The sequence below is a fragment of the Ictalurus punctatus genome, chromosome 9 (assembly GCF_001660625.3).
Source record: "Ictalurus punctatus breed USDA103 chromosome 9, Coco_2.0, whole genome shotgun sequence".
Classification (NCBI taxonomy): domain Eukaryota; kingdom Metazoa; phylum Chordata; class Actinopteri; order Siluriformes; family Ictaluridae; genus Ictalurus; species Ictalurus punctatus.
The window spans coordinates 667805-695464 of NC_030424.2; the positions used below are offsets into that span (position 1 = coordinate 667805).

The 27660-nt window shown below is 40.4% G+C and overlaps 2 protein-coding genes across 2 annotated transcripts in view; one reads left to right on the forward strand and one right to left on the reverse strand.

Annotated features, from left to right (window-relative positions):
* Positions 1–809: 809 nt before the first annotated feature.
* Positions 810–18357, forward strand: ptger2a (prostaglandin E receptor 2a (subtype EP2)). Its single transcript, XM_017476056.3, has 2 exons — positions 810–2020; positions 17058–18357. The coding sequence occupies exons 1-2, from the start codon at positions 1205–1207 to the stop codon at positions 17340–17342; spliced, it is 1101 nt and encodes a 366-aa protein (XP_017331545.1). The 5' UTR covers positions 810–1204; the 3' UTR covers positions 17343–18357.
* The window catches only part of txndc16 (thioredoxin domain containing 16), a 55370-nt gene continuing 40903 nt past the window's right edge, over positions 13194–27660 (reverse strand). The window contains exon 20 of the mRNA XM_053682966.1: positions 13194–14095. Within this exon, the coding sequence (XP_053538941.1) occupies positions 13929–14095 (167 nt within the window). The 3' untranslated portion in view covers positions 13194–13928. The remainder of the gene's footprint in view (positions 14096–27660) is intronic.

Consider the following 27660-nt stretch of genomic DNA (forward strand, 5'->3'; position numbering starts at 1 on the left):
GCTTCCAGCCCATCAAGACCAAGATAATGACATCCACCACCCTGTGAGACAGTCTCTGTTTAGACAGGGAAGGTGAACAGTTGGTCTGATGATCGAATCGCCACCATGTGGTCCAAATAGTACCATGGAGGATGTACTCTCAGCGGGTCTTGGAATGTTGCACGGTCAATAGATTGGTGGGTGATTATGACTTTGGAATGACGTCAATAAGGAGTCATGCGTCTATCATCCAGAGTGCAGGCAGATCCGATTTCTGAACTGAAAAGACAAACTGAAGCTCTCAAATGACTCGATTGACTTTTCACGGTTGCCTTTAACCCATGAAGAACCCCTTTTTCCTAGAGCGCACATTTAAAATATGAACTTCCTTTGACAAATAGTGTTACCGAGCCAAACCTAAACAAACCTAAAGAATCCGGATATGTTTTGAAATCATTTCTGCACAAAACGTTTCAATTTCACTTTTAATTTTGGTTTAAAATGAATTTAAATTTAATTCAACACTAAAAACAACAACAACAAAAACACTAACACACTGAAGATGGTACAGTGTAATCATGTTTAATTTACTATTTAAATTTACTATTTATTTAAATTTACTATTTATTTAAATTGACTATTTATTTAAATTTACTTGTTGGGAAACCTGACTAGTTTGTAGATTGTTATTTACTGTTGTTGTTTTAATTTCACCTGCAGTGTCTTGCCTGCATATCCGAGATCGGGGCGGAGTTAGAGAGAAAGGGGCGGAGTTACAATGTGATTGGGAGGGGGAAAACAACGCAAACCTAAACTCGCTACAATCTGGCAACCTGGTCAATCATTTTTGTCAGTGAAAGTCGGCACGGAGCTCACTCACCAGGAGCGCGCGCGCACCCGGGAACATCAGCACCGCTGGAATGACACGTTTTTGACGCGATCATGGATAAAGCAACACGTGAATTGATGTTTTTTGATCACCTGTACGGATTCCGAGCGTTTTTACTGCTGATGTGTTATTAACGTTTATGTTTTATGACGTTTCTGGTTGAATAACTTCTCATTTGATTCGAATCTCCGCGCCACGGTGTCTTTAGGAGCCCAAAGTTCTACCGGTTCCATGTAGGCGACCTGTTGGAGTTTCACGCTTTGAATAGCGTGTAAAAACAAACAAACAAACAAAACAACAATAAAAACTGAAATCCAGAAGATTTCCCGGTCGTGAATGGACGTTATGGTCGCGGGGAACGAGAGCTGTTATAAGACGCAGAACGTGGAGAATAACGCGAGCCCGGTGATCAGCGCGCTCATGTTCGCGGCGGGTGTGCTGGGAAACGCGGCGGCGCTCCTGCTGATCGAAGTGCGCAGACGGAAAGAGCGCAGCCGCAAGCAGCACGAGCATCAGAGGCGCACCTTGTTCCACGTGCTTGTGACCGCGCTTGTGGTAACCGACTTGGCGGGCACGTGCCTGGTCAGCCCTCTCGTGCAAGCCGCGCACGCGCTCAACACCACGCTGATTGCCATGAGCGACAACAAGGGCGCGTGCCACTACTTCGGCTTCGCCATGACCTTCTTCAGCCTGGCCACGCTCTCGCTGCTGCTCGCCATGGCGCTCGAGCGCTACCTTTCCATCGGCTTCCCGTACCTGTACGGGCGGCGCGTGAGCACGCGCTGCGGCTACGTCGCCATCCCGTGCATGTACGCGCTGTGCGCGCTCTTCTGCTGCTTGCCCTTCGCGGGGTTCGGCAGATATGTGCAGTACTGCCCCGGCACCTGGTGCTTCATCGACATGAACCCGAAACGCAGCGCGGACCGGGTGTTCGCCAACGTCTACGCCACCGTCATGCTGCTCATGGTGCTCGCGATAGCCGCGTGCAACTGCTTCGTGGCTTATCACCTGGTGCTGATGTACCGAAGGCGCACGGTGAACCGAGGAAGCTCGGTCACGCGCAGACCCTTTTCTCTCTCACAGGAAGTGGAGTATCTCATCCTATTAGTCATCATGACGGTTATATTTGTCATATGCAGCCTGCCGTTAATGGTAAGTATCAATCATATACTAAACGACCCCCCCCCCCCCCCCCCCCAAAAGGTCTTCCTGTTCCCTGTTTCCTACAAGTGCATTATGTGGACTCTGCATGCTGTAGATCTGTGCTTCTCCAAAGTGGGGTTCCTGAAGCGTAGCCAAACAAACAACCCACCAACACCCCTTTATCAGTGCTGTTATATTTATTATGAAGGGTTTAAAAAAAACAAAAAAAAAACAACTTTTTTTCTGGTTTCTTCAATTTAATGGGTTTAATCCAAATCTCAATAACAAATAGGTCTATAAAAAGTAAACCTGGGCCCAATCTCTTCAGAAATTTCAGGAATAGCCTCTTAACTAATGAGGCAAATATGTAAATCGTTAGACTTTGATGAAATAAATTTGTACTGAGCAGATCTGTGGAGTTTAGCTTTCGGCTAAACGTCTCTGGCTGCAACAAAAAAAAGTTTGAGAATGTCTGCCATAGAGTGGGGAAAAGTCTCATAAGATTAAATCTTGTTCCCTGTTTCCCACAAACTGAATTTTGTGTGTTCTGCATCCCCCAGGCTGCATCATTTTGGATTTACTGAAGTGCATTGTGGGATTTCAGGAGTAGATATTTTAAGCTACACTTGGGTCTGAAATGGTGCTCAACACACTATTCTGTAAAAAACAACAACAACAACAGATGCATTACCGGTGTTCTGTGTCTGTTTTCCGTGGACACGCACCTATCGCAGTGCATTATGGGATTTCATTAGTGCGCCTGATATTTTACACTGCTCCCTCTTTACTACGTTGTGCACGGCCGTTTTGATAAACGTGACTGGAAGCCTTTTGCCTGTTTATTGGAGCTGGGGAGCGTTTTACTTCCTGAACAGAACACAGTAGGTCCAAGTCGACGTTGTTTATAGGCCGACTTGTGTTTGAGGTTTGGGTTAAAACTGTCCGTGACTACTCATATCGGATAATATATATAATATATATATATATATATATATATATATATATATATATATATACAATAAATAACGTCATGATAAATGTAACGGAGGTTTGTGATTTCCAGCACTGTACGAAAATTGAAATCGCAGGTCCCTTGAGCGTTGTTTTTGTTTTTATTTAAATTTTTTTTATATATATTAACGGACCCCACGTTTGAAGGGACACAATCTATGTTTTTTTTAGAAACGATGCATGAAACGTATGTAAATAATAGACTTTATTGTGAATAGCGCGCTCCAGATATTATCATCACTGATCACAACGATGTATCGTAATTACTCGACGGTTAGGAGTCCAAATCCAAAAAACTGCTAGTGATGCTCTGTAGTTCCTTTGAGAAAAGCCCCTTAAAACTTATCTGCCCCAGTGGTATTTATCCTATGCTGCACCCTGACCTCAGGGGACATGTAATGAGAAGTAAGCAGAACTCCATAAAGCTTTCTTTCAGACAGTTTGGCAAAACACACACTTTGTGTGTGCCTAGAGCATCCATGAACACACACACACACACACACAAACACTCAGTCACGCACAGATGTTTAGTTAACCTTAAACCGGCCCATTTGTTGTGCAGAGCAGATGGGGGGGGGGGGGGGGGGGGGCTGATGTAAATAGTGCGTTTTGAGGGAAGAATTAAAGAATGCTTAAGGAAAAGGGATAATTAACCCATACTTACTGTCTATAGTAAGTATTATATAATATATAACTGTAGTAAGTTATAATATATATATACACACACACACACACACACACACACATATATATATACTGTATATGGGTGATTCCACATTTTACCTTCATTACAGCCAGTGAGCATGAATAATTAATAGAAGGAGAAGCTTTTACTGGCAACGTATATATTACAGCACAGTGACATTCCTTTTTTCACATATCCCAGCTTGTGAGGAAGTTGGGGTCAGAGTGCAGGGTCACTCGGCCCCTATATGCAGGGACACCCTGATCCTACACTCTGACACAGCGCACTGGAGCAGAGAGGGTTACGGGTGTTGCTCAAGGGCCCAACCGTGGCAGCTTGAACCCCCGATCCTCTGATCACTAACCCAGGTTGTAAATTATAGGTACAGCTTTTCAGTGATCTTGGCTGATGAGGACGCTTTGAAAGTACAAGCAAATTGTCACCAAATGCGTGGATCAAAAGTAAATGATTAATTAAAACATTTAAATGTAATGACATCATTGCAGTGTCCTTAAATAGCGTCGAGGCAAGTGAAGCACACTGTGCGTTTTTTAATAGTGTTTTGCGACTGTTGCTCGTCAGACTGTACGCACATCGTCCCCGCTGGAGGCCGAGTCACACTGTAGGATCTCAGTTATCTTTAATGTCAGACGCTCAGGACGTGAAAAACCGACGCACACAAGAAGACTCGTACGGAGTCGGAGGAGAAGCCACACTGCAGGACTGTGCCTCGAATCGCCTGACACTGCCCGAATTTCATCAGAGGAAAAATGGGATCGCAACGACGGCCATTAATCGGCTGTCGGGGAACACGTCAAACTAGCCATCAAAGATTACAGATTTTGGCCTAGGATTATAGGAATCTTTCAGAATTCTCGACCAAAATGTCGTTTCGGGAAGGAAATGAGATTCCTGTGTGAGATGCGTTAACGTGCGTTCTTTAAGGGAAAATGCATCCTTTCCAAATTCAGTGTTGCATAATGAGGGGGAAATAAAGCTTAAATCAAAACCTTTTGAAGATTTTGAAAAGGATGAAATGGTACCCCAATCCTGGAATCACCCAGACACAGTCTCTTCACTGAAGTGTGAATTTAGTAAAGTAGTGCCGGCTAGAACAGAAGATATTTGTCATTAGACCAAAAAAATATATAATCTGGTGACTTATTTTGCATGCAGAACCGTTCTCATACGCTCATCATCAGTGAGGTTTAAGAAGGTGTGGTGTTTTATGTCTCATTTCTTATCTCAGCACAGGGAAAGTTGTTAGTGTGTCAAACGATAAGCGCTCATACATAGACACCGCAGACAGAGATTAGATTCTGGATTATGATACACAATATGTTGCACGTACAGGTTTGCTAACAAACTGCCAGCTAAACAGTAGTAACAGCAACAGTTAGATTATATTTTTATTTAATGGAAATATATATATATATATATATATATATATATATATATATATATATATATATATATATATATATATATATATATATATAATCTCAGATTACAAATATTATATCATCATATCGCCCAGACCTATTCCTCCTTGCCTTCTCGGCCTTCAGCACAGTTTGATGCAGCTTATTGATTTTTGAAATATTTCTAATTGGCACTTAAAAGCTGCAGGCACACGACCCAAAACGATCCGTGACACTAATGATGGGGAAAATCGCGGCTCCGATTACGTTGCGTTATGTGTGTGGGAAGTGATTTCGAATATTGCAGCCTATCAAAATCTGATTTAAAGCAATATCGGGGCAAATGGTGCACTCGTACTCGCTCGTACGAAGGCACTTGTCTACTTTCAGAGTTGAAAGCATCGAACAGCTTTACAGTAAAGGGGTGATGACCAGAAACATGTGATTTGAAAAATTCTTAAACTCTGGTAGCCGTAATCTTTCCTTACTTGTTAGCTGTACTGCATTGATCAGGTCAGCTTCAGTGCAGTGGGGGCTGAACGATTATCAGAAGGTCAGGGGTTCAAGCCCCGGCACTGTTGGGCCCTTGAGGAAGGTCTTTAACCCTCTCCGCTCCAGGGGTGCCGTATCATGGCTGAACTCTGGGATGTTTTTTTTTTGTTGTTGCATGAATTCGTCTTTCACACCGATGTTGTCGTGTAGGTGTTATGCTTTAATATACTTTATTTTAACGTCTAGAGCAGGGGATGTATATATGTAAATTATTTAGCCGGTTATAATTCACATACATTCTGCAAGCTCGTACCTCTCTCCGGTCGACGCCGAATCCGTGACACTAATCAAAAGTGTTGACGTGAAGCGCCATGTCATATTTAGCATAAACTAATCGATGGTTACGCACGAAAAGGTCGCTGCTGTCACCTTTCAGTCACGATAGTCGCTTCTCTGAACTTTCAGATTTCACGTAGCTGTACGTTCACTAATTTGAGTCGAATCCCCTCGGTTTAGAAGGTTGCTGGATAAATCTGAAATCACGTCACTAGATTCTAAACTTAATTCGATTCCACACCAAACAGCTGCGAGTCTGTTGCATAAACTTAGGTTTGCTGCGGATGCCGAACAGCACGTACTGCTCTTCCCCCAAGCTTTTCCCCGTTCTTTTTCATTGCCGAGGGCTAGAGTGAAGCTCTGCAGATCTTTTTCTGATTATGTCACGCAGGGAAAGTGCAGAATGAGAGCCATCCATGACTAGACCAGACAAGAAGACTTGTTGAGTCTGATTTCCAGAAGGTAGCTCTGAAGGAAATGTTTCCTCGCCAGAGAAACCTGGCGCACTGTAACATGATTAAGAATGACTCATTAATGAGTTGATCATCTGTATGTATAGTACGCGTGATGGGGTAAAACGTTCGTCAGACCTGTACACGTGAGTGCATAAATGTTCAGCTCGTTACTGGGTCATGCCGAAATGTCGTGCAAAATGCTACCTCCCAGTAGAGTATGTAATGGAATGGTTCCTGGCCTCCTTACAAACACAAACACACAAACGCACCATTCTCATGACACTGATAACCTTTAGATAACCTTTGGAGTGAGTTTGAGGGGAACAGGAATCTGTGTGGCAATATTACGGGAAAAAAAACGGATTAAAACTCGTCTCATTTTAGAAGGACGGACTACTTTCAGCTCGACCGATCAGCTCTGTGATCCAGAACGTTTAACAACAGACGTTGTCACGAAGTTTTACAGATCCCAAATGAGCAAACCAGACGCGAGAATGGCACGATGGGACATTTACTCAGCGCTGTTTACGTTTAAACACTGGCCATGAACAGTGCACGTATTCATATTCATGCATTCATGCTACTAGGCTCGATCTTTGTGATGATAGCTAGTTGATTTTAAAACAAAGAAACGTTAGTTACAGCTAGCTGCAAGGGAAATACGTCAAGAACAATAAACTGGGTCAGAGCTGTTCTGTTCATTCACCGCAGATGTGTTTCTCACCTAGTTAGCATTCGCTGCGGTGTGGGTTCCCGCTAGCGATGAAGTCCTTGTGCTGTTTTATGTTTAAGAGCTTTCATCAGATTTATTATTTTAGGAAGGTGCTTGATATTTGTGCTCGATGTATAGGATTGCAGTTGTTAATCGTGAAATGCTTCCAAACCAGTTTTGTCTGTACTTTAGCACAACATCATACACTAGGCTTACATCAGATACTATCACGTCGTATCCCGCTCCACTTCAAAGGTACAGGCTATTTTCATAATCGATTTATCGGCTGATCATGAGTTGCATTTTCAGTTGAATTTGGGGAGAACACCTGAAGCGTTCGTTGTCGAACTGTTGCAGTCGCTTTGGTTTGAGTTGTTCATTGCAAACAGCTGAAAATCTGAAATTTTGACAATGAACTTGATTTGCAGTGGGGGTGAATAATTTTGATTGCGTGTGTGTGTGTGTGTGTAAGTATTTACGCATTATTTTTATGGATGCACAAAAAAAAACACTGATAAATAAACTACAGTCCTAAATTAATAACAACATCTCATTTCACCACACCTTGTGGTATCTGTTCCTCACTGCCTCTAGGCATAGTGTTTTACTTGTGTTTACTTTGATCATAGTGTGATCTTACTCATGCTACACGGTGTATCAGTGCATCTACACCGCGCATGAGGAGCAACGCGGCCTCGTTACTAACACATCACTTCCGTTATAATGAGCGACAGAAGTTACACTGCAAGCGTGCAAATACACCATATAATGACAGTAAACTGAGATGAAACGAAACCTTTTTAAGCACCTCGCACCAGTTTCGCCTGCCCCTTGAACTGTGGAGTATTTTGGATATAAACATAAGTTTGTGCTCGTGCATCACTGTCGTGCTTCTCCGCTACACAAGCTCGGCTTTGTAAAGTTTGCACGTTACAATCCTCTTCGCGGCATTTAATATAAAATGCTCCCCCGACTTAGAGGACTCACACTTTTTTTCCCACTGTCACTTGATGATTACGCCTCCGTCTCTGTTTGACGTCATGCGCCATCGACTGGGAAACGGCTTATACTTCTTTTTAGTTAAAAAAAATGCTAGTGTGCCGTTTGAGACGATATCGTCCTTCTAAAATTCACACGCTAGACGGTGGAGTACATAGTGCATAGTGTAAGTGTATAGTACGTCATATGGGGCACAGCTTTAGTATTTACGTTCCGATGCGTGTTTTCGGAACAGAAGTAACGCAACGAGTAAACGTGCCCCGTGCCACTCACAGACCGCCTAATCGATGGTGAGATTCGTTGACAACGATTTCCATAATCGATTATTATCGATTTTATCGATTAGTTGTTGCAGCTCTAGTACAGACCACCAAGTGCCATAAAAAGTGCACACCTTGACAGTTATGACCTTTGAACTAAACTACGGGAACTTTATCACAGTATCAAAAGTGAGTGGCAGTTTCCATTGGGATCGCCTGTGGCGCGCGCGCACACACACACACACACACACACACACACACAGTATCAAAAGAGAATATAAGTTCCAGATGAATCCATTATAGACTTTCATGAAGGGTCTTCTCTAAGGTCAAAGTGCATGACATAAAAACTCTTTAAACTCTTCAACTAGTGCACTGAGATGCCACCTCTCAGCAGAGCATGCATAATGACACAGCCTGGGGCACACAGTGAATAATCCTCGCGTGTGTGGGAGGGGGATTTTGCAGTTTCATGTTTTCCCGCTCCCAGCACACCTGGCCTACTTCATGATTTAGGGACCGTTTACACGTCAAAGTATTCAACTAAAAACGGAAAACTTTTTCTGTGGTTTTGGTGGTCGTTTCCACGACGACGGCGTTTCGGGGCCTGAATCTGCAAACTTTTGAAAACGGGTTTCAAAGTGCAAATTTTTGCAAACGATGCCGTTATCGTCTCTGTGTAAACGTACAAAAACGAGAATTTGTGAAAACGATGACGTCATGCGCACGAGTCTTACGTCTTCAGTCTATAACTGCAAAGCTGCAAAGCCCCACAGCGGAGATTGGAGAATCTGTTCATAGGCCCACTTTAAGCTGTACACTCCACAGAGCTGGGCTTTACAGAAGAATGGCCAGAAAAAGCCATTGCTTAAAGAAAAAAAGAAGCAAAAACATGTGATGTTTGTCAAAAGGCATGTGGGAGACTCTCCAAACATATGGAAGAAGTTACTCTGGGCAGACGAGATTAAAATTGAGCTTTTTGGCAATCACAGAAAACGCAACATCTTTCCTCACCGCGAGAACGCCATCACACCACACAGTGAGGCATGGCAGTGACACCCGTTGGGGAGGTTTTTCATCAGCGGGGACTGGGAAACTGGTCAGAATTGCACCGAGAGACTTGCAGCTGTAATTGCTGTAAAAGGTGGCTCTACAAATTATTGACTTTGGGGGGGGTGAATAGTTATTAACGCTCAAGTTTTCTGTTATTTTCCCCATATTATTTGTTGTTTGTTTCACAATAAATAATATTTAGCATCTTCAAAGTGGTAGGCATGTTGTGTAAATCAAATGATGCAAAACCCCCCCAAAAAATCCATTTTAATTCCAGATTGTACGGCAACAGAATGGGAAAAATGTCAAGAGGGGTGAATACTTTTGCACGGCGCTGTACAATTATTGGTGATTTTTTTTTTAATAATAACTAGAGCAATTGCGGAAGTCTGGGCTTTGACCAAGCTTCCTATCTGACACACACACACACACACACACACACACACACACACATTCATTAGCTGACTCATACCAGCAGCAAGAAAGGCATTTCAGCATGTAATTGCACTTGAATTGCTCAGATCATCATAAATTACACCACACATTGTACACAGTGGGGTGCGATAGGGCTGTAAAACAGAATCAGTCTAACAATATGACCACATCGATTTACAAGCCAAGATCCAAAATCAGTGATTCTTAACGTTTCTGAAACGAATCATATCGGATCAGAAGGGAGTTGAAGTGAATCGACTCGTTACTTGTTTAACTGCGTCGCATATCATGCGTCACGATGTGAATCAATATCATAGACCTTAATATGAATTCCTAAGTGTTGCAAAAATTCTGAAAACAATGATAACGAGTCTTTATTAATCACGTATACGTTACAGCAGAGTGAAATTCTTTTCTTCGCATGTCAGGAAGCTGGGGTCACAGTGCAGGGTCAGACATGATACAGCGCCCCCTGGAGCAGAGAGGGTTAAGGGCCTTGCTCAAGGGCCCAACAGTGGCAGCTTGGCAGCGCTGGGGCTCGAACGCCTGACCTTCCGATCCTGAGCCTTAACCGCCAAGCCCGCACTGCCCCCACTGCCCAACTCGTTTGACCATAAATAGCTGGTTGAAGATTTCTTAATACTGAATATTGTTATTAACATATTTAAATGTTCCGGTGGTGCGGCTGGCAGTGCCGTCACCTCACACGCTGGTGTGCTGTTGCTGTTCATCTCTTTCTTGTTTTTCATAATAGTACCGAAACAATGTATTTGCGTTTTTTTTCAAGGGACTCAGACCAGCGGAGATTTTTTTTTAGAAATGATGGTGGGTGGAAACGGGAATAATCTCAGGAGAACGTGGGCTGTGGGATTGCAGAACAGTTCCACGCATGGGGCAGAATATAAAATAGAAATGCACTCTAAAAGACAAAAAACACACTTCATACATTTTTTTTTACATCATTTAGAAGACGTCAAAGTTCCAGAAAAGTGCTTCGAGGTGTCGAGGAAAAACTTGCGATAGTTCATCGGTCGGTCAGGGATACCAGAGATACAACCTTGTTGGAGGAGGTTAGGACAACAAGGAAAACACAATACAGCGGGTTTGAGAAGAAAATAGTCGTGGTTAAGTTTAACCAAAATGTCATTTACACAATTTGCAGAAACAATTAGAGATTGGTCATGACTTTAAACTGTGACCAAAGAAACAAACAAACCCAAAATAGTGTTTTTTGACGCTAGTGCAAAACTAAAGAAACTAAAGCAAGTCCTGACTGATTATCTACATCTGGGAAACCTTTAAATTTAATTTCTGATCACGATTACTTTTATAACCTAATAATAATAATAATAAACAATCATGGAGCAAAGTAGCTAATGAACCTGTCATGGGAGGAAATAACAAATACCAATCTGTCTGCTCGGTCATCTGGGAAACATTTCTAAATGGAGCAAACTTCTCCCTGACCGAAGTCCCAGCTGCCGAGTTGGAGGAAAATCGTTGCTCACTCACACACATTGTTTTCTTAACAACGCTCCTACGTTTCCAATACACCGCTGAACGAGGAAAGCTTTGTCTCATTAGGTTTAAACTTTGCAGCTTGTTAAATAAACCAGTGAATGTGAATTACTGACGCGGACCAAACGATCGTGGAAATGCTACCACTGCTTTGGCTTGCTGTTAAGATTAAAGTCGGTGTTAATGGCACTAATAATCCTTTAGGACAATACCATCTGGTTTTCTCGTACACTGTTAAATCAGGTATCTCGTGTTTACTCTGGAGGTTTTGGAAAAACGATTAGTTTGACTCCTTCGAGCTGCGCTCGCACCGTTTAATTTTGTAATAAGAAGGATGTGCAAATTAGTTGAACCAGGGGAATTAAAAGGAGTCAGGATTTTTCCATTAAGCGTTCATCTCAGTACGTTTAATTCGCATCACGTAGAGAAATTTTGTTGAAAAAGAGCAATAAAAACACTATATGATGAGTTACCACTATTTAAACTGTTTAATAAGGAATTCTGGGAATTCTGAAGTGGGCTTAATCGCCGTTCAGGATTATTATTATAATTATAATTATTATTATTATTATATATTTTTTAAAGAATTACATCGGTAATAAAAATATCTGCACAACTTTGTAATAATACTGTTTCATCCAAGAAAACATTGCGAGGCTTTTATACCTGATGTAGCAGCTCTCATTGCGATGGCCGATTTCATCAGACTGCAGGACTGCACTATTTTATTTCATTTCATCTTCTGATGAGCTCCGAGTGAAAACAGTACCGACTCGTGTGTTTTTCTAAGGACGGTCAATGCATCCATCATTACAGGATTACTGAAAATATTTTTTTAGTTTTCAGGCAAGAAGGACTAGGCGTAAATAGCAGTGAAAAAAAAAATTCTTTTCCAATGCAATGAAAAAGGGGGTGGAGGGGGGAATAAAAAATCTAAATCAGAGATGTTTATCTGCAAGGATTTTTACCATCATTTGTAGGAAAACGGTAAATAAAGGAGGCTGGAATTTTCTGAGAGGAGGAGGAAATGATTCTGCTCAGAATTCAAATCAATAATGCAGCTTAGTTTTATTGCACATTTATCATTTTATTATTTTTTTTAAAAAAAAACAACAACAAAAAATCATTTTCTTTCTCATAAATGTTCAGCTTTTAAGTCACTTTAACACTTTTAAATGCAAAGTTTAATCGCAGTTGCACTGGAGACTCCTTCCATGGCTTGTTCAATAAACATCTCCTTACAGAACTCTTCAGTCTGCGTGTTATTAGACTCAGACTGTCGAAATCACTTGCTAAAGAAACGATAACGTATTCAAATGAAGTCATTAGCATAAACATGCGCTTAATGTGCAACACCAATCAGATTCGAGAATTGCTGTGGCGTAAAAACTAATATCGTTACTCAATACATTTCATTTACCTTCAGCTCACCAGCATCACCGCTGATCATGTTTATCCGTGTAGAGATAGCCAAACCTTTTTGTTGTTAACGATCAGTGGTGCTGCTAAAAATCGGTTTTAAAATATTTCAGAGCTCAGCATTCATTACTCGCTTGTGTTTATAGTAAGGCTGGGCAAGACGACAAATGAATATCCATATCGTGACAAATCATATCACAATTCGCTCTTTCACGATATCACAGGTATTGAGAGATTTTTCCAGCTTTTTAAAAATAATTTAATTTATATTTTATATTACAAATGTTTTGTTGATTTTAAGTTAAAAGTTTGTACTAAACCTTTAAAACGATCAAATGTATTGTCATTTTATGTATCGTTAGACTTTCTCTTTTTTATGCTTTGTAGTTTAAAATGATTAGTTCCTGTTAACCTTGTAGACAGTTTTTATTATTGTTTATTATTATTGTTATTTTTTAAATGCAACGCTTTGGGCAGTTTATTATCAAATCTATCCATCATGATCCATCAATCATGAATGTCTTCAAGTATTCTGCTTTTTTTTTTTATTTTTATTTGTCTCTAAACCTGCGAACACCTCTGTTGGGAAAATTGTTTACTGTATTTCGTTATTTTGTTGTATGCTTTTGCATTTCCAGCATTCAAGATGTAGTATTATGTCAAATTATTTTAATACAGTTGCGGTATATATTGATATGTGTAATAATTTATTTATAAATATAATCAGATACGGTAAACGTAGAGGAGCTACCGAGGTTTGGAGGATAATTTATCCTCATTTTTACTGTATAAAAATTTTGATCCCTTTTTGTTGTTGTTGTTGTTGTTGTCGTTGTTGTTTTTGAAGAATTATTAAGAAACACATATTAACATTGTGTAGTTCTGTGAGTGCAGTTACTCCTGGTGTTTACACATTTTAAAGGCCAAATGAACTCTGAATGAATCATGACATTGCTTGAAATGACTCCGGTGACTTTTATTTTTTACAGTAAAGTAAGGTCATAACTGGTAACCACACCGCTTATGCTTATGTGGTACTGAGTAATGAATAGTCCCTCCGAAGATGACGTAATGTCCCTTACCTCAGAGTCCTGTGGCGGGACATACAAACAGCACGTAACTCACGGCTGGATTAACTGAATTGTCTTGGTGGCCTTGAATAACTCGGGCAGAACTACTACTATATCTGACTCGGGTGATGTTTGCTTTAGTGGCGAACTGCCAGAGATCACAGAGATACGGAGACGTCCAAGGCTGCAGAGGACTCGCATCCCGCTAAAGTTTGTTTCTAGAGAAAGTACAAAAAAAAATAATTAATTCACCTCTTAGCACTTTTATCAGCCTCTATGAGTTAAGAGACGGCTACAACATGGCTACAAGATCCTAAGTCAAGGTCACGAACTTGGCTCGTGATAGAAGCGGCATCTCAATATAGACTACATCCTTGCTTCATGGCTTAGAATGAGCGTGACCATGTTTCCGAGTGTGCAAAACTTCCTGTAAACCCTCGGCTTGTTGTGATCGTGGTCGTGCGATCATCTGTTGCCTCGTGACTTGCAGTAAATTAAATGAATTGATCCTAATCAGCTTACTGATGACGGTAAAGCTTAAATGTCTCCGTAATGCATCCACATGACCAAGTAGACGCTAATTAAAGCAGCTCTGCTTATACGAAATACAGAAAAGAGCTTTTCATATTGAATATGACAATACTATACCAATATGGTGATATATTATATTATATTATATTATATTACATTATATTATATTATATTATATCCTACCATTTTTCTAAAGTAGTGTCTGTAATTTTATAACATTTACCAGCTCTGATAAGAAGCAGCTGATTAGATGTTAAAATTTTGAATCTTTAATAATGTAGTGTGTTTTTTAAAAAAACAAAACAAAAAAAACAACGTTTCAGTTAATAATTTATGCAGGACATTAAATAAAAGATTATTAAATGCAACTTTTGATCATTTAAAAAAAAAAATTGAAAAAAAAAAGGCAAGACTGTTTTGCTGGTTGTTTGATAGCAAATGTATTGAAATAGAAATGCTGAAATTCTCCAGGGCTCAGGAAAAGCTTCATTTCTGAATCCCATGTCGCCTTTAAAAATAAATAAATAAAATTTCTGCATGACATTGATTCAACTAATCAGCTAAAAAAAACTCCTTGACACCAGACATGGGAGTGTTTGAGCAAAGAAAGCACTCAGATGTGCAAAGCAAGCGTGCTCCCGGAGTTGACAGAGGAGCTGTCTTAATATTCACCTGTCTCTGTTAATCTGTGCTAACTCTACACATCTCTTTATTGTTTGAGTGAGACAACCAGGAAAGGGTAGCAGGATGTTTGCCTTTGGCGCGGTACGATGGTATACATCAGATTCCAATCCACGGTCTGAGAGAGTCCGAGTACTGTCCCATGTTTGGTCTCCCCAGTAATTCTTTCTTGTAAAAATTATTATTATTTCCCTAGTATAACCCCGTTGGAGCAGAGCAGCATTAAACCATGAAGCTGGGAAACATTTAATAACATTAAATCCCAACAGCTCTTAAGTCAATTCCTGGAGCACGCTTAACATCAACGTCCAACTCTGTCATAACAAAGCAGAAAAGAAGCATGCAAGCGTATGCAGCAATAATCATGCACGTCGACACAAACGGTATTTACACCCACTGCGCTATTAAGACATCGATGCATTAGTGAAAAGCTTTAGTGAAAATACCGGAACAGCAGCCGTGAGCGTCCTGCGTTAATTTCACGCTTTAACAACAGTCTTAACGCATACAGTGTGCATTTTCAAAATACCAGACCTTTTCACCACCTGACCACAACATAATGCAATTAAACATGAAGTTATAAGTCACTGGATTTAACAGAAAAGTAGATTCGCTTGTCTGTCTCAAACAAAACCTGCAAAAGGAACAAGCTCATGTGGTTCGATTAACCAGACAGTGGTTTCAGACCCTGCAAGTGAATCTGCTCCTCTGTGTAGTTCCCGGCAGAAAAAAACCCCATTATGGTTACTTGTCTTCGTTAACGAAACTGAAAAATAAATGAAACTAAACAATACTCTACAGTAATACATCACAAAGTACAACAATGTACACAGCAATAAACTTTTAAAGTACAAATATATATGTGTGTGTGTGTGTGTGTGTGTGTGTGTGTATATATTTATTTATGATACGTGAAATGCACGTGGTTTCTAATAATAACAACACGGTGCAAAGTGCAGATAACTGGGTGAAGAAAACACCAACCTGAAAGTGCACCTTGTGATCAGTCAACCGCAGACTCACTGAAACTGAACTCAGATAGTTTCTGCTGAACTGCTGAAAGCTAACGGAGATCCTCTTCAAATGTTCTGTGACGACAGGTTTCTTAAAAGCACCTGACAAGACTTGGCTTTTTATTTATTAATTTTTTTTTTTAAAGGCTCGTAAAAATATATATATATATATATATATATATATATATATATATATATATATATATATATATATATATATTTTTTTTTTAAATTCAGGTTGATCTGACTTCTGGCCATTTTTGTTTGCTGACGCACCCTGTGTAGAGCATGCTGACAATTAACACTTGTGAAAGAAATACACAGGATGTGAGCTCAGCGATAGAGAGGGTTGAGCTATGCATTGCTGCGCCGCACGTCATCTCATGTCCAGTCTTTATGATTACCATGTGATTTTTCAGTGGATTCCCAGATTTAGTTATAATGAAATTCTGAGTTTTAGATTAAACGTCTTTCATCGACACGTTGGTCTAGCTTCACTTTAGTTATCGCTTTGCTACATTACCCACAATGCTGTTCAAATACCTCCTCATAGCGGTGCCAGTGGGATTGAACCCTTGCTTATTTCTGCCTGAAGCGAGCGACGCAGCGGCACTTTAGTCCATTGACCGGTCCGGCTTCCTCACCTCCTCACCCGTACACTCCGCTCAGACAGATCAGCTTGAAAACGTTCATAGTAATACTCCATGAACTGTGACGTATAGCTGCACTCTCCTTGTTGTTAAAGCATGATTTTCCCCTTCAAGTGCTCTCAGTGACACTCTTTCTGACCCCTCACATCACTGCTGCGTTATTGTATGGCGTTTAGAGTTTCTCGGAAATGGGACGTCGTAAGCAGATGCGATGATGTGCTTAAACTTGTGATAGTCTTGATCTTGCCTTGTACATGTTGTATGTTCCTTATGATTAACGCCATCTTGTCTTCCTGTCTCTTTAGATCCGAGTGTACATTAACTCATTAACTGTCCAGGAGCGCTACGACAGCAAGACTGACCTTATCGCGCTGCGATTCATCTCCGTCAACTCCATCATCGACCCGTGGGTGTTCATCATCCTCAGCCCCTCGAGACTGCGTTTCCTTCTGGGGGCGCTGTGCAAGGCCGGAAACAGGAACTCGATCTACAGAACCTCGCTGGCCAAAAACTCCGAAGGGCCGATCGATCTGTGCCAAAACATCACCACTGAGATCACGCACATGAGCAAATCCGCTCAGATGATATGACGAAGGATTTTACATGAAACTGATAAAAAAAAAAATGTAAAAAGAAGAATGTACTTCCCAAACCCTGAGAAAGCACATGGGGTTCTCAGGTGCAGAGGGGTTTGGTGAGATTGGGATCTTTTCAAGGTCAGCCGTTCTGATTGGCAGAGAGATACGATCTCCATGGTGACGGAGGCTGGGAGAGGTTGTTGCTGTTGTTGTTGATGTTGTTGTGTTCTTTGAAACCACTAAAGGAAATGTTTTTTTTTTTGTTTTTTTTAAAGTAAAGACTGAATTTGCTCAGCTCTTAAAAAAAAAAAAACACCTCAACATGACTGACAGTATGAAGTATGTTCTAGATGCATCTTTAAGGCATGTCATGCGACATGACCATCAGGAGACGCGCCATATGTTGCATATGAAAGAGTGGAATATGAGATGCTGTGTTACTGCTAAATTTTTTTTTTTTTAAAAACTTCAACGATGGACAAATGGACAAAGTTCGTTCCACAAAGGCAACGTGTGTATGCGCATCACCCCGTGTTGGCTCTTTTATGGTGCTTAATGGGGAATCGGTGGAAAGCAAGTCATGCGAGTCGTAGACTCATTCTTACGTCGTCAGGATATAAAGCGTTTATCGAGATTTAATTGCAGTGACACTACGTCACATGGTCATCTACCCTTAAGCTGTCGTGCCGAATTGTGAATCTGTTATTAATTTAAACGGGAGTTAGTCATTTCCGTAATCCGTTTGTGTGTCGACGTGTTCGTGTTTTAATGTTGTGTGTCGAATGTGTCGTACAAACCCATGTGTAATTCAGGAAGCCGATCTATGGGTTCAAACTGTACCTCATTTCTGAGTACTGAGATTGCATTTGCACTGAGCTGTGAAAAATGTCAAGCTTGTGTTTGTGACTGTGTGATGAATACAATGTATGAAGCATTGTTGTGAAACTGTGCGTCAGGGTCGTTTGACTTCTGTCAGCAGCATTAATAAGTCCAAGGCAGAAAAATAAACCCCTTTGATTTATCGCCAGAGGTGTAGTATTGTGTAATACTGAAACACTCTGGGGTTGTTTGTTTTTGTACTGCAAAAGAATTTGTTTTTTGGTTCATTTCAAGTTGGTTCCACCTCCAGAAGTCAACTGGACAGAAACCAAATATCTTTTGATGTTGACCGGATTTTTCAGATTTTGACCAGAAACAGCCAAATCACATCCATGAGTCATGCTTCTAAAGAAAACCGAAGGAAAGGGTAATATCGTTATCAGGACGGTTCCCAGATTTCAGGCGTGTGATTTTACTGTTTTTATCAGTGTCTTTGGAACCAAATTTCTGGCTTCCCTGCAAAGCACGAGTATAACCAGAGATTACATCACTTTCCAACAGAAGAAATTAAACAGTACTTCGATAAAGCTGAATAAAGAGACTTTGATCTCTTTAAACTATGTACTTTATCCCAACTGTTGATTCCATGTAAATTACCATAAAACTCACCAAATCACCCATTCTGGAGAATGCTTAAAGCGTTTAAGAGTCCGGGTGGGTAACGGATCCCCGGTTGTTTCCTCAGGAGGAGATTATACAGTAAGCAGGGTAAGTCAGCTAACTAACTAACTTTTGCTAACGTAAGCGATAGTTACTACCGAGATAAACTTCCCAGTTGATCTATAATGTAGCTAGCTAGCTAACATATATATATATATACACACGAGGCAGCATGACGGAGGATCTACTGCACTACTGCGTATCATAAGTGCCCCCGATCGTTCCTGCAATCATCTGATCATCCAATCGTGCAAGAGCTTGATGACGGTCAAGAGCTTCAGGTCTTCAAGAAGCTTCAAGAGCTTCAAGTAGCTTCAGCTTCTGACGTCAAACGTCAGAATGTCAGTGACCTGGACCGCGGCATGGTTGTTGGAGCCAGACGGGTTAGTTTGAATATTTCAGAAACTGATATGGGATTTTTACACACCAGAATCACACAGAACATTCTTGTAGACTCTTTCGGTGATTTCTGTGCCCAGTGTAGCCTCAGATTCCTGTTCTAATATAATCGAACCAGCCTGTCTGGCACCAACAGCCATGCCACAGTCATAGTCACTGAGATCACCATTCTGATGTTTGACGTGAACAATAACCGAAGCTCTTGGCCTTCAGTAGATGAAACTTCACGAGGCTTCATGGGCTCGATGACAGTAATGCAATCAGCCTCCTAGTCGGTCTTCAAAATTGCAGTGATTTACATGATTTAAACAGTACGCAGAGTGACGTCAGATAAAAATACACACCTAGGCTGATGCCAAATACTGATTATCCTTTTCAGTTACCATAAAAGCGGGTCGAAATCTGGGAAAAAAATAAATCAAAAAGCATTCCTAGCGTAGATAAAAACGTGTGAAATCCAATTCAGATCCAGCGTTTCAGGTGAAGTTTCGTTCACATACTTTCTGTAGATCGTTAGCACACGATTCTGAGATTAAGCTCGTGTTTCACAAACAGAAACAAATAACGGGTGCTTGTTGTTCAAAAAGGCAGATGGATACGATTAGAGCTTTTGTCATTTGTATAGCTGGAAAAACGATACGTTCAAGCAACAGTTGAGTTGGCACTGATCATCGTGATAGTGCACGTAGGAATTAGGGACGTGTGTGTGTGAGAGGCGCGAAGCAGAGCGATGAAAGACTTCATACAGGAAAGTGTCATGTACAGACAAGTCCGCCGCTAAGAACTTATTCTTTCGTCATTCCCGGAGAAGATTCCACGGCTAATCACTAACACGTTGTGTTCTCGAACAGGAGCTGTAGGGACAGAGAAGTTTCATAATCGTGTCCATATTGGTTTTAGTTTGCAGATATTACTGCTGTTGAAAATCTTCGAATTTAAATGCGTGTGCTGGTCTTGGAAAACCTTTCACATGGTTAAAATTTCAGACATTCCTGAAATGGAATATGTTCCTCATTTATCCAGACCAGAAGTGAAGTTAGGGCATTTTAAAGTCTGGTTACTACGATGCCACAGCCATCCATGGTCAGGAGTCCAAAACTGGCCATGCTCTTGGGGGGGCGTCTGTGAGCTCATGGATGTGTTATGTCACCCCGTGATGCAACATGAGCAACAGCTCAAAAAAATGTGGATGGCTGGCTTCACATGTCCTGGATTGGTAGCTATTGTATTATAGCAGAGAGTAAACTAGTGGAGGGGTTTGGACCTAGACTAAATCCCTCCATCCATACATCCATTTTCCAAACCGCTTATCCTACACAGGGTCGGGGCGAGCTTGGAGACTATCCCAGGGACACAAGGCATGGACAAGATGGACCAATGGAGTGCAAGCAGTGAATTTATCCCTGTTTGGGGAAAAAGGATCCACTGCTATATTAAATAAACCTACTTGCTGAAAAGATGTCTAAAATGGAAAACTGTCTCTGGCCTGATTTGACAGATTTTACAAACAGCAAAAACAGCGCGTTATTGGTTATATCTGGGCCACACCACAAGATTTATTCACCAAGATTTATACAATCCTAACTGATGTTGAAAATGTGAAAGATCCCAGATAAAACGGCAGATTTAACAGATGCTTAACAGGCATTTTGTCCTTTTTTTCATCCCTGACCATAATAAAAGACCACACGCTGGCAGGTTTCACTGGGATCTCGGCGGATTTCAATCGTGACAAACATCAGATGTAAACAAACATGGCGCAGTTTATGTCTGCTGTCTGTTGCTTCTTGGTCTTTCATGCATGAAGTCTAAATGTTCCCCACACTACAAGATGTTGAGTTGCTATTATTGAACAGGGCCATCACAAATGGAATGTGAGTAGATCAGAAGGGTTGAGAGTGGGGTTTTATTTATATCCCAGTGAACACCAAAGTGGTAAGGTAATAATTTAAAGGTCAGCTTCAGTAACATCGGTAATTTCTGAATTCTGTATCTCCAGTTGTCAAATTCAGTATGAAAATCGCGATATCCTTATAATATGGCGGAACCTAGCCTTTTTTGTGGACCCTAACTTCTTCCTGGGAGGTACGCAACGCATATTAAAGATAGCTATGATATGAATGTTTGAAATGGTTTTAAAACGTATGATGTGTTTATGAGAGCAGTTGGCAGTTTGTATGTAAATGCAAACCAGTTGTAAGGTTGCTAGCTAAAACCGGCTAGCTACTTGCTAATACGTCAAATGTTAGCTGATGTATCCCCTCGTCATCTGTGTCGTGCGTGGTATTTTTTATGTACGTTTCAGTAATTAATGAGAGAGAAAAGGGGGATGATATTTAACTTGAGTCAGAGCAGTTTAGTGAACAATGAAAGATTTGAAATTAGCAGTTGGTAAACATTTAGCATTGTGGTGTATTAACAATCTCACTAAAATTTCAATCCTGCTTCCTGTGGCCCTGATGTTAATAAGAAGGATATGAGTAACTAGCTTTTAATAACGTATGACATTAAACCGTACTTGTTAATGGACTGTATAGCAATTCTGACCTTGATACAGATTTCCATTTTCATTAAAAGTTCATTGTGAGTTTTGGGGGGAAAACCCCCCCTGAAAAACAGGCTGAAGCAGGAAGAATCCAGAACTTCTGCGAAGCTCACTTTCCACCGCATTGTTTGTGGTTGTGAAATATGTCGATTATATTAAAGTTAAAGTCATATCTATCACCACTGATCATGTGTGTTTCAAATGCATGCAGGTTTCAGGCTTGTCTAAATCCGGTGTTTTTTTTGTTTTGTTTTGTTTTCCCCCACCATGAGCAGGAGAACAGCCAACACTCTTTCATCAGTTCATCCTACTTCTCTTTCCCTCTCATCATCAGTCTTTTCATTTTCTCGGTCTTAAGACAAGCCCGAAGGCGAGTTACATCAAGCCTTGGGTTTGGCGCTTTAATGTGACGCAGAGAGAATTGTTGACCCTGAGATGTAGCATTCCACTACCATCATGTGTGTGTTACACCATCTGCATTTAATGACAAGGCCCATTAGTGGAACGTATATAATTAGGTCTGACGTATTTTCATTTTTCCATTATGTGTATGTGCTTGTGTGTATGTGCTCTTGTGTGTGTGTGTGTGTGTGTGTGTGTGTGTGTGTGTGTGTGTGTGTGTGCGCGCGCGCTTGTGTGTACTTGCGCGTGCACTGAATGTCAGGGCAGAAAATGCTTTAGCGTTTGCATGTGCAATCCCAAGTCCAAAAAAGTTGGGACGCCGTGTAAAATGTAAATAAAAACAGAATGTAATGATTTGCAAATCTCATAAACCCGTATGTTCTTCACAATAGAACAGAGAAAACATCTCAAATGTTTAAACCGAGGAAATGTACCATTTAAGAAAAAAAATATGGTAACAAAAGTTGGGGCGGGGGCAACAAATGGCTAGAAAAGTAAGTGTTAGTAAAAAGAAATAGCCGGAAGAACATTTTGCAACTAATGAGGTTAATTGGGAAGCGGTCAGTAAGATGATTGGCTATAAAAAGAAGATCTTAGAGAGGCGGAGTCTCTCATAAGTAAAGATGGGATGGAATCTGGATGGAAGTGTATATTGCTCTAAAACCTCTATACACCTTTCAGCATTGATTTCGTCAGTTTTAAACATGTGATATGTTTTCTGTGTTCTACTGTGAAGAACATACGGGTTTATGAGATTTGCAAATCATTGCATTCTGTTTTTATTTACATTGTACTCAGCGTCCCAACTTTTTTGGAACTGGAGTTGTATTTGACATCATTCATGAATTTATTATTAGAGATGTCTCTAATTGTTTGCGTAGGCCAAACCAAACAAAATACTGGTGTTGATAACACAGATTAAGCTGCTTTGAGAGAACGTCCATTGTTAAAAGCGCTATACAAATAAAATAAAATTGAATTGAATTTTCCTCATATTTGTGAGTTTATAAATACCAAAAAAAAAGAAAAAAGAGCAAAGTACCAAGCTTGTATACAGCACAGCTGATTTACGTTCAGTAAAGCCCACAAATCTTCCAGTAATACAGCTCAGCCAGCGCAGCAGTTCAGCTACCACACACACACACACACACACACACACACACACACACGAACTCTCCCTCCTTTTGTAGGGTGCCATTTACCTTGTCCTAATTAAAATAGCTAATGTTATTTGTCTAAATATACCGTGTGCACGCACTTTCTCTGGATCGCTTTCTTTAATTCATATAAGTTACTAAAGAATTTGTATGAAACAATTTGACATTCGTACATTTCCGCACATACTACACGGATCGTGAGAATTAATTACAAATAAAAAAAAAAAAACAGTAATCACCAGTAATCAAGAATTATCACTGAAGCCCAGATTTGCTTGTGAGCATTAAAAAGCCCTGTTGACAACCACAAAGTGGTGAAATCGAATCATGTTCATCAGCACTGCCCGTGTTTGAACAGTTCATCAGTTTTACTGCTGTATAATTAACCTAGAGGGAGGATATGGGTGTTTATGGCGGTGAACATCATGCCAAACAGAACAGGAAACAGTCACCATTCAGGAGATGATGCCACGAGGGTGAGTGGTAGCTTATTAGAGCCAAGCGCACACACACACACACACTCTTCTTTACTTAATTCCCACACTGTCCAGTAATTAAGTGATGTATGTTTACACAGTGATCTGCAGTCATAGCTGAATTAGTGATAGATTTCCAGAGCATAAGTTTCCCGGAACTAGCTTGAAAGCCCAAGGCTAGAAGTCTGTCCTTCTTTTCCAGGCGGTCTTTTCACACTCTCTAGAGAGACATATTTGCAGTAATTCAGCTACTCTGCATAAGGGCAACTGTGGAAGTCCAGACAAGTTGTTTCCTCGAGATAACAACTGTTCACAGGCTGCCTTGCATGTCTCTGTACTGTACACCACCATTCCCAGGTTCTTCTACAAATACAAACAATGTCCATATTTCAAACGCTGTTATGATATATGTATATCTCACCGATCACGTCAATAGGAACATGTATGTGCTTAATCATTCGTGCAGTCCGATCAGCCAATCATGTAGCAGCAGCATAATCTACTATCTATCTATCTATCTATCTATCTATCTATCTATCTATCTCTCTATCTATCTATCTATCTATCTATCTATCTATCTCTCTATCTATCTACAAATGGAATATATATATATATGTAGACGCTTTCGATACACAGTCTGAGAAATGGACCGAAACTATTTCAGGAGCTTCAGAAATCCCAGCTAACTGATATTTAAGACCTCAAAAAGAGAGCAAGAAAAAAAGGATGACGAAGATAGTTATTTAAAAATGACCCAATAGACCATTATTGAAAGTGTAAAGAATTCACAAGCTGTCTAGCTTTCACAACTAGCGAAATTTCTTTGGACCAAGTTTAATTATGTAAAACTGAATAAAACAACTTTTATTATTATCCCCAAAAAAACCAAACAAAGCAAAAAACGATGATGCCATGTCTAGAATTCCATGGTTGGCTTTGTAAGGCTGGACACGGTTTTACTTCAGGAATTTTTTTTTCATAATATCAGTTTATGGCACTGTTTTGGTTGAATGGATATCGATGGGTCGTGAGACATAGCTGAGTTAGTCATCAATACACAATGTCCTAAGAGCACGCCTTTGATTTATCTCTGGGGTCTACTGGGAAATCAGTGTCTTTATTTAAATTAAACCCATGAACTGCAGAATGAAAAATAAAAATAAAAATAAAAATCTGGGAAAGCTCATTTAGGTGGCAGTCATGCCAGTAAGGTCTCAGGTTTCACTTTATAATGACTGCTCCTTTAAAGGAAACACAAACCAGACTCATAGGACCACCAGGACTTGACTAATCTAGGACAGGACCTACTTTTGGCAGCATTTAATACGGTCCACTGTCTCCAATTATCAGAAACATAACACAACGTGGGTCTCGTTACTGAACGAAAACGACACAGTCGTACTTAAGGGATTCCTGAGTTGAGTCATTTAGATGATTTATGATCTAATATTACAGGTTCTACTGTTGACATTAGCAAATGGCTTTTGTATCTTGCAGCATGACAGCAAAAAAACAGGAAAGGAGGTCCCAACCCCAAAATAATTCAAATGTTTGTGTAATTAATGAAAGCCCAATGAGATCAAACCTCAAGAGAGAACAGCTCAGGCCCGTCCTTGAGAACTCCCAGTTAGACGAGAAGCTGACAATTTAAAGGGATGAATCACACAATTTAGGACAAAGAAAAGAATTGTTCGATATCTCGAATATGCACTTTCTAGGTCATTATTTTAATTAAAATTTTGTGATTTTGACCATGGTACCTCCTTTGTACGAAAGGCCAGATTTTCCTCACGTCTTATCCCTTCCACTGACATTAAAGCAAAATGGTGCGTAGTAAAAGCTAAAAAGTTCTGAAATTCATGTAAATATTTTTAGGACTAAACTTTTCACTCAAGTTATTGCTGGTAATATGATAGGTATGTATAAGACACATATCCAGTGAGCCAATTTGCAATTTTGAAGTGGTCTTCTGTAGTGGCTTCTTGTTTGTGTTTTCCTCGTATTGTTCCTGGAACTTTTTCTTGCATAGCTGGCGTACTACGTGGTATCATATTGTGTAACATGTCCAACTTTGAATCACTGAGCTCAAACCTCAATCCACAGGGATTAGAAGACCAGCTGTGTGTCACAGAGGAAACTATGTTTGGATTTAGTTTTGGGTTTTTCTGTCTTAAAAGGGAAGTACTGATCAAGTTGTCAGTTGTATTCCCAAGGAAGAAAAGTGGAATTCTCTTCCCGAGAAAAATATGGAATCTCAGAGATTTGACAGATGTTGAAACATCACAACCAGAAAAAGGATCTGAAACAGATTGCTAGCAAAGTACTGGAGCCAAGACAATGTCTGGATCCATTTTAGCTGATATATTTGCAGGAGCTATTTTGAGGTCCGCATTATGTGGTCATAATCCAGGGACGGAGTTCAATGCACTAACAGGTAGGGTTAACATACTCAGGCTTTGATTTACTAACATCCCTAATAAAGAGTGCTAACCTGCAACGTGCAAGCTCGCAAACTGTGTGAGCAGTTAGTGGGAGAGTGGGTGTGATTGGAGCAGAATAACATGCGTAAATGTGCGAAGTAGAAGGAAGTCGAGACTCCTGAAGGAGTAGATATATAACCCGCCACTCACATGTTCAAATATGTGTGCAGTGTAACGCTGATTAAAGAGGGGTTGATAACAAATTGAGAGTGTGTTCTGTTCACAAGTTGAATGCAGTAGAAAAACGGTGCCCATGTGCAGCAAATATCTCACAGGAAACCAACTTTACTGCTGTGATATTAAGTCCTAATTTCGAGATGCTTTCAATGCTTGCACGCATTTAATACCTGCCCTTCAGTCGTATGAATTTGCACATCTCCGTTCACAGTCGAGACCTTTAGGTAAATCACATCGCAGGTGTAACGTATTTGCATAGGCACTATGGGTCTGCACACGTATTCAAATACTGAAATCACTATCCGGGTATCTGTTATGCTCTACATCCATATGAAGTCAGTGAGAGAATACGAATATTTTTTTGTGCACGGAGCAGCGATGACCTTCGGGACTGCAAAGGTCTCAGGAGCGGACACCCTCATGGGTGGGGGCAGGCGGTCAAAATCTTGCTGATTTCAAGTAACATTCATTAAAATGTCACATCCCAACCGGTCAGTGACACTGTTCAATTTACACTGGGTGCTGCTCGCACGCGGAACGTTCATTTCTGTCTTTTCATTCACTGGCTTAATATGTGGATAACATGATATATGATTTTAATTACGGTGGAAAATTGATACTTGATTACACCACATTAAAGTCTTTTTCCCCTATAGTGGCTGATCTAATATCCATTCATATCTCTTACGGATATTCGAATATAAAAACAAGTCAGGAGGCACACCCTTAATAGACAAGACAGAGTATTTTGCGAAATCCCCCAAAACTGAGTAGAAATCCCCCAAAACTGCACTTCATTTCGGCAAATAATCAAAATGGAGAATACATGCTTTGACTTTATTCTACACTCGCATGACACTTTAACCAAACTGGATTACACAGGAATTGAAAATACATGAAGATACAGCCACAGGCTCATTTATCATTGATCATTTCATCAGATAAACCTACCGTTTGATGGTGGTGCACTTTCTAGATATACAGTTAACAGATCGACTACCGGAAGGTTCAGAAGCACGTGCACGAATTGGTTAAGCAGTTTTTGAGTCACAGAAATCTCTTGATTGGACTACAATTTAAGTACATGCCTTTATTCCCACTGAGATACAAAGAGCAAGTGGTTCAGATCTAAATATATAGTAATCCAGGAAAACC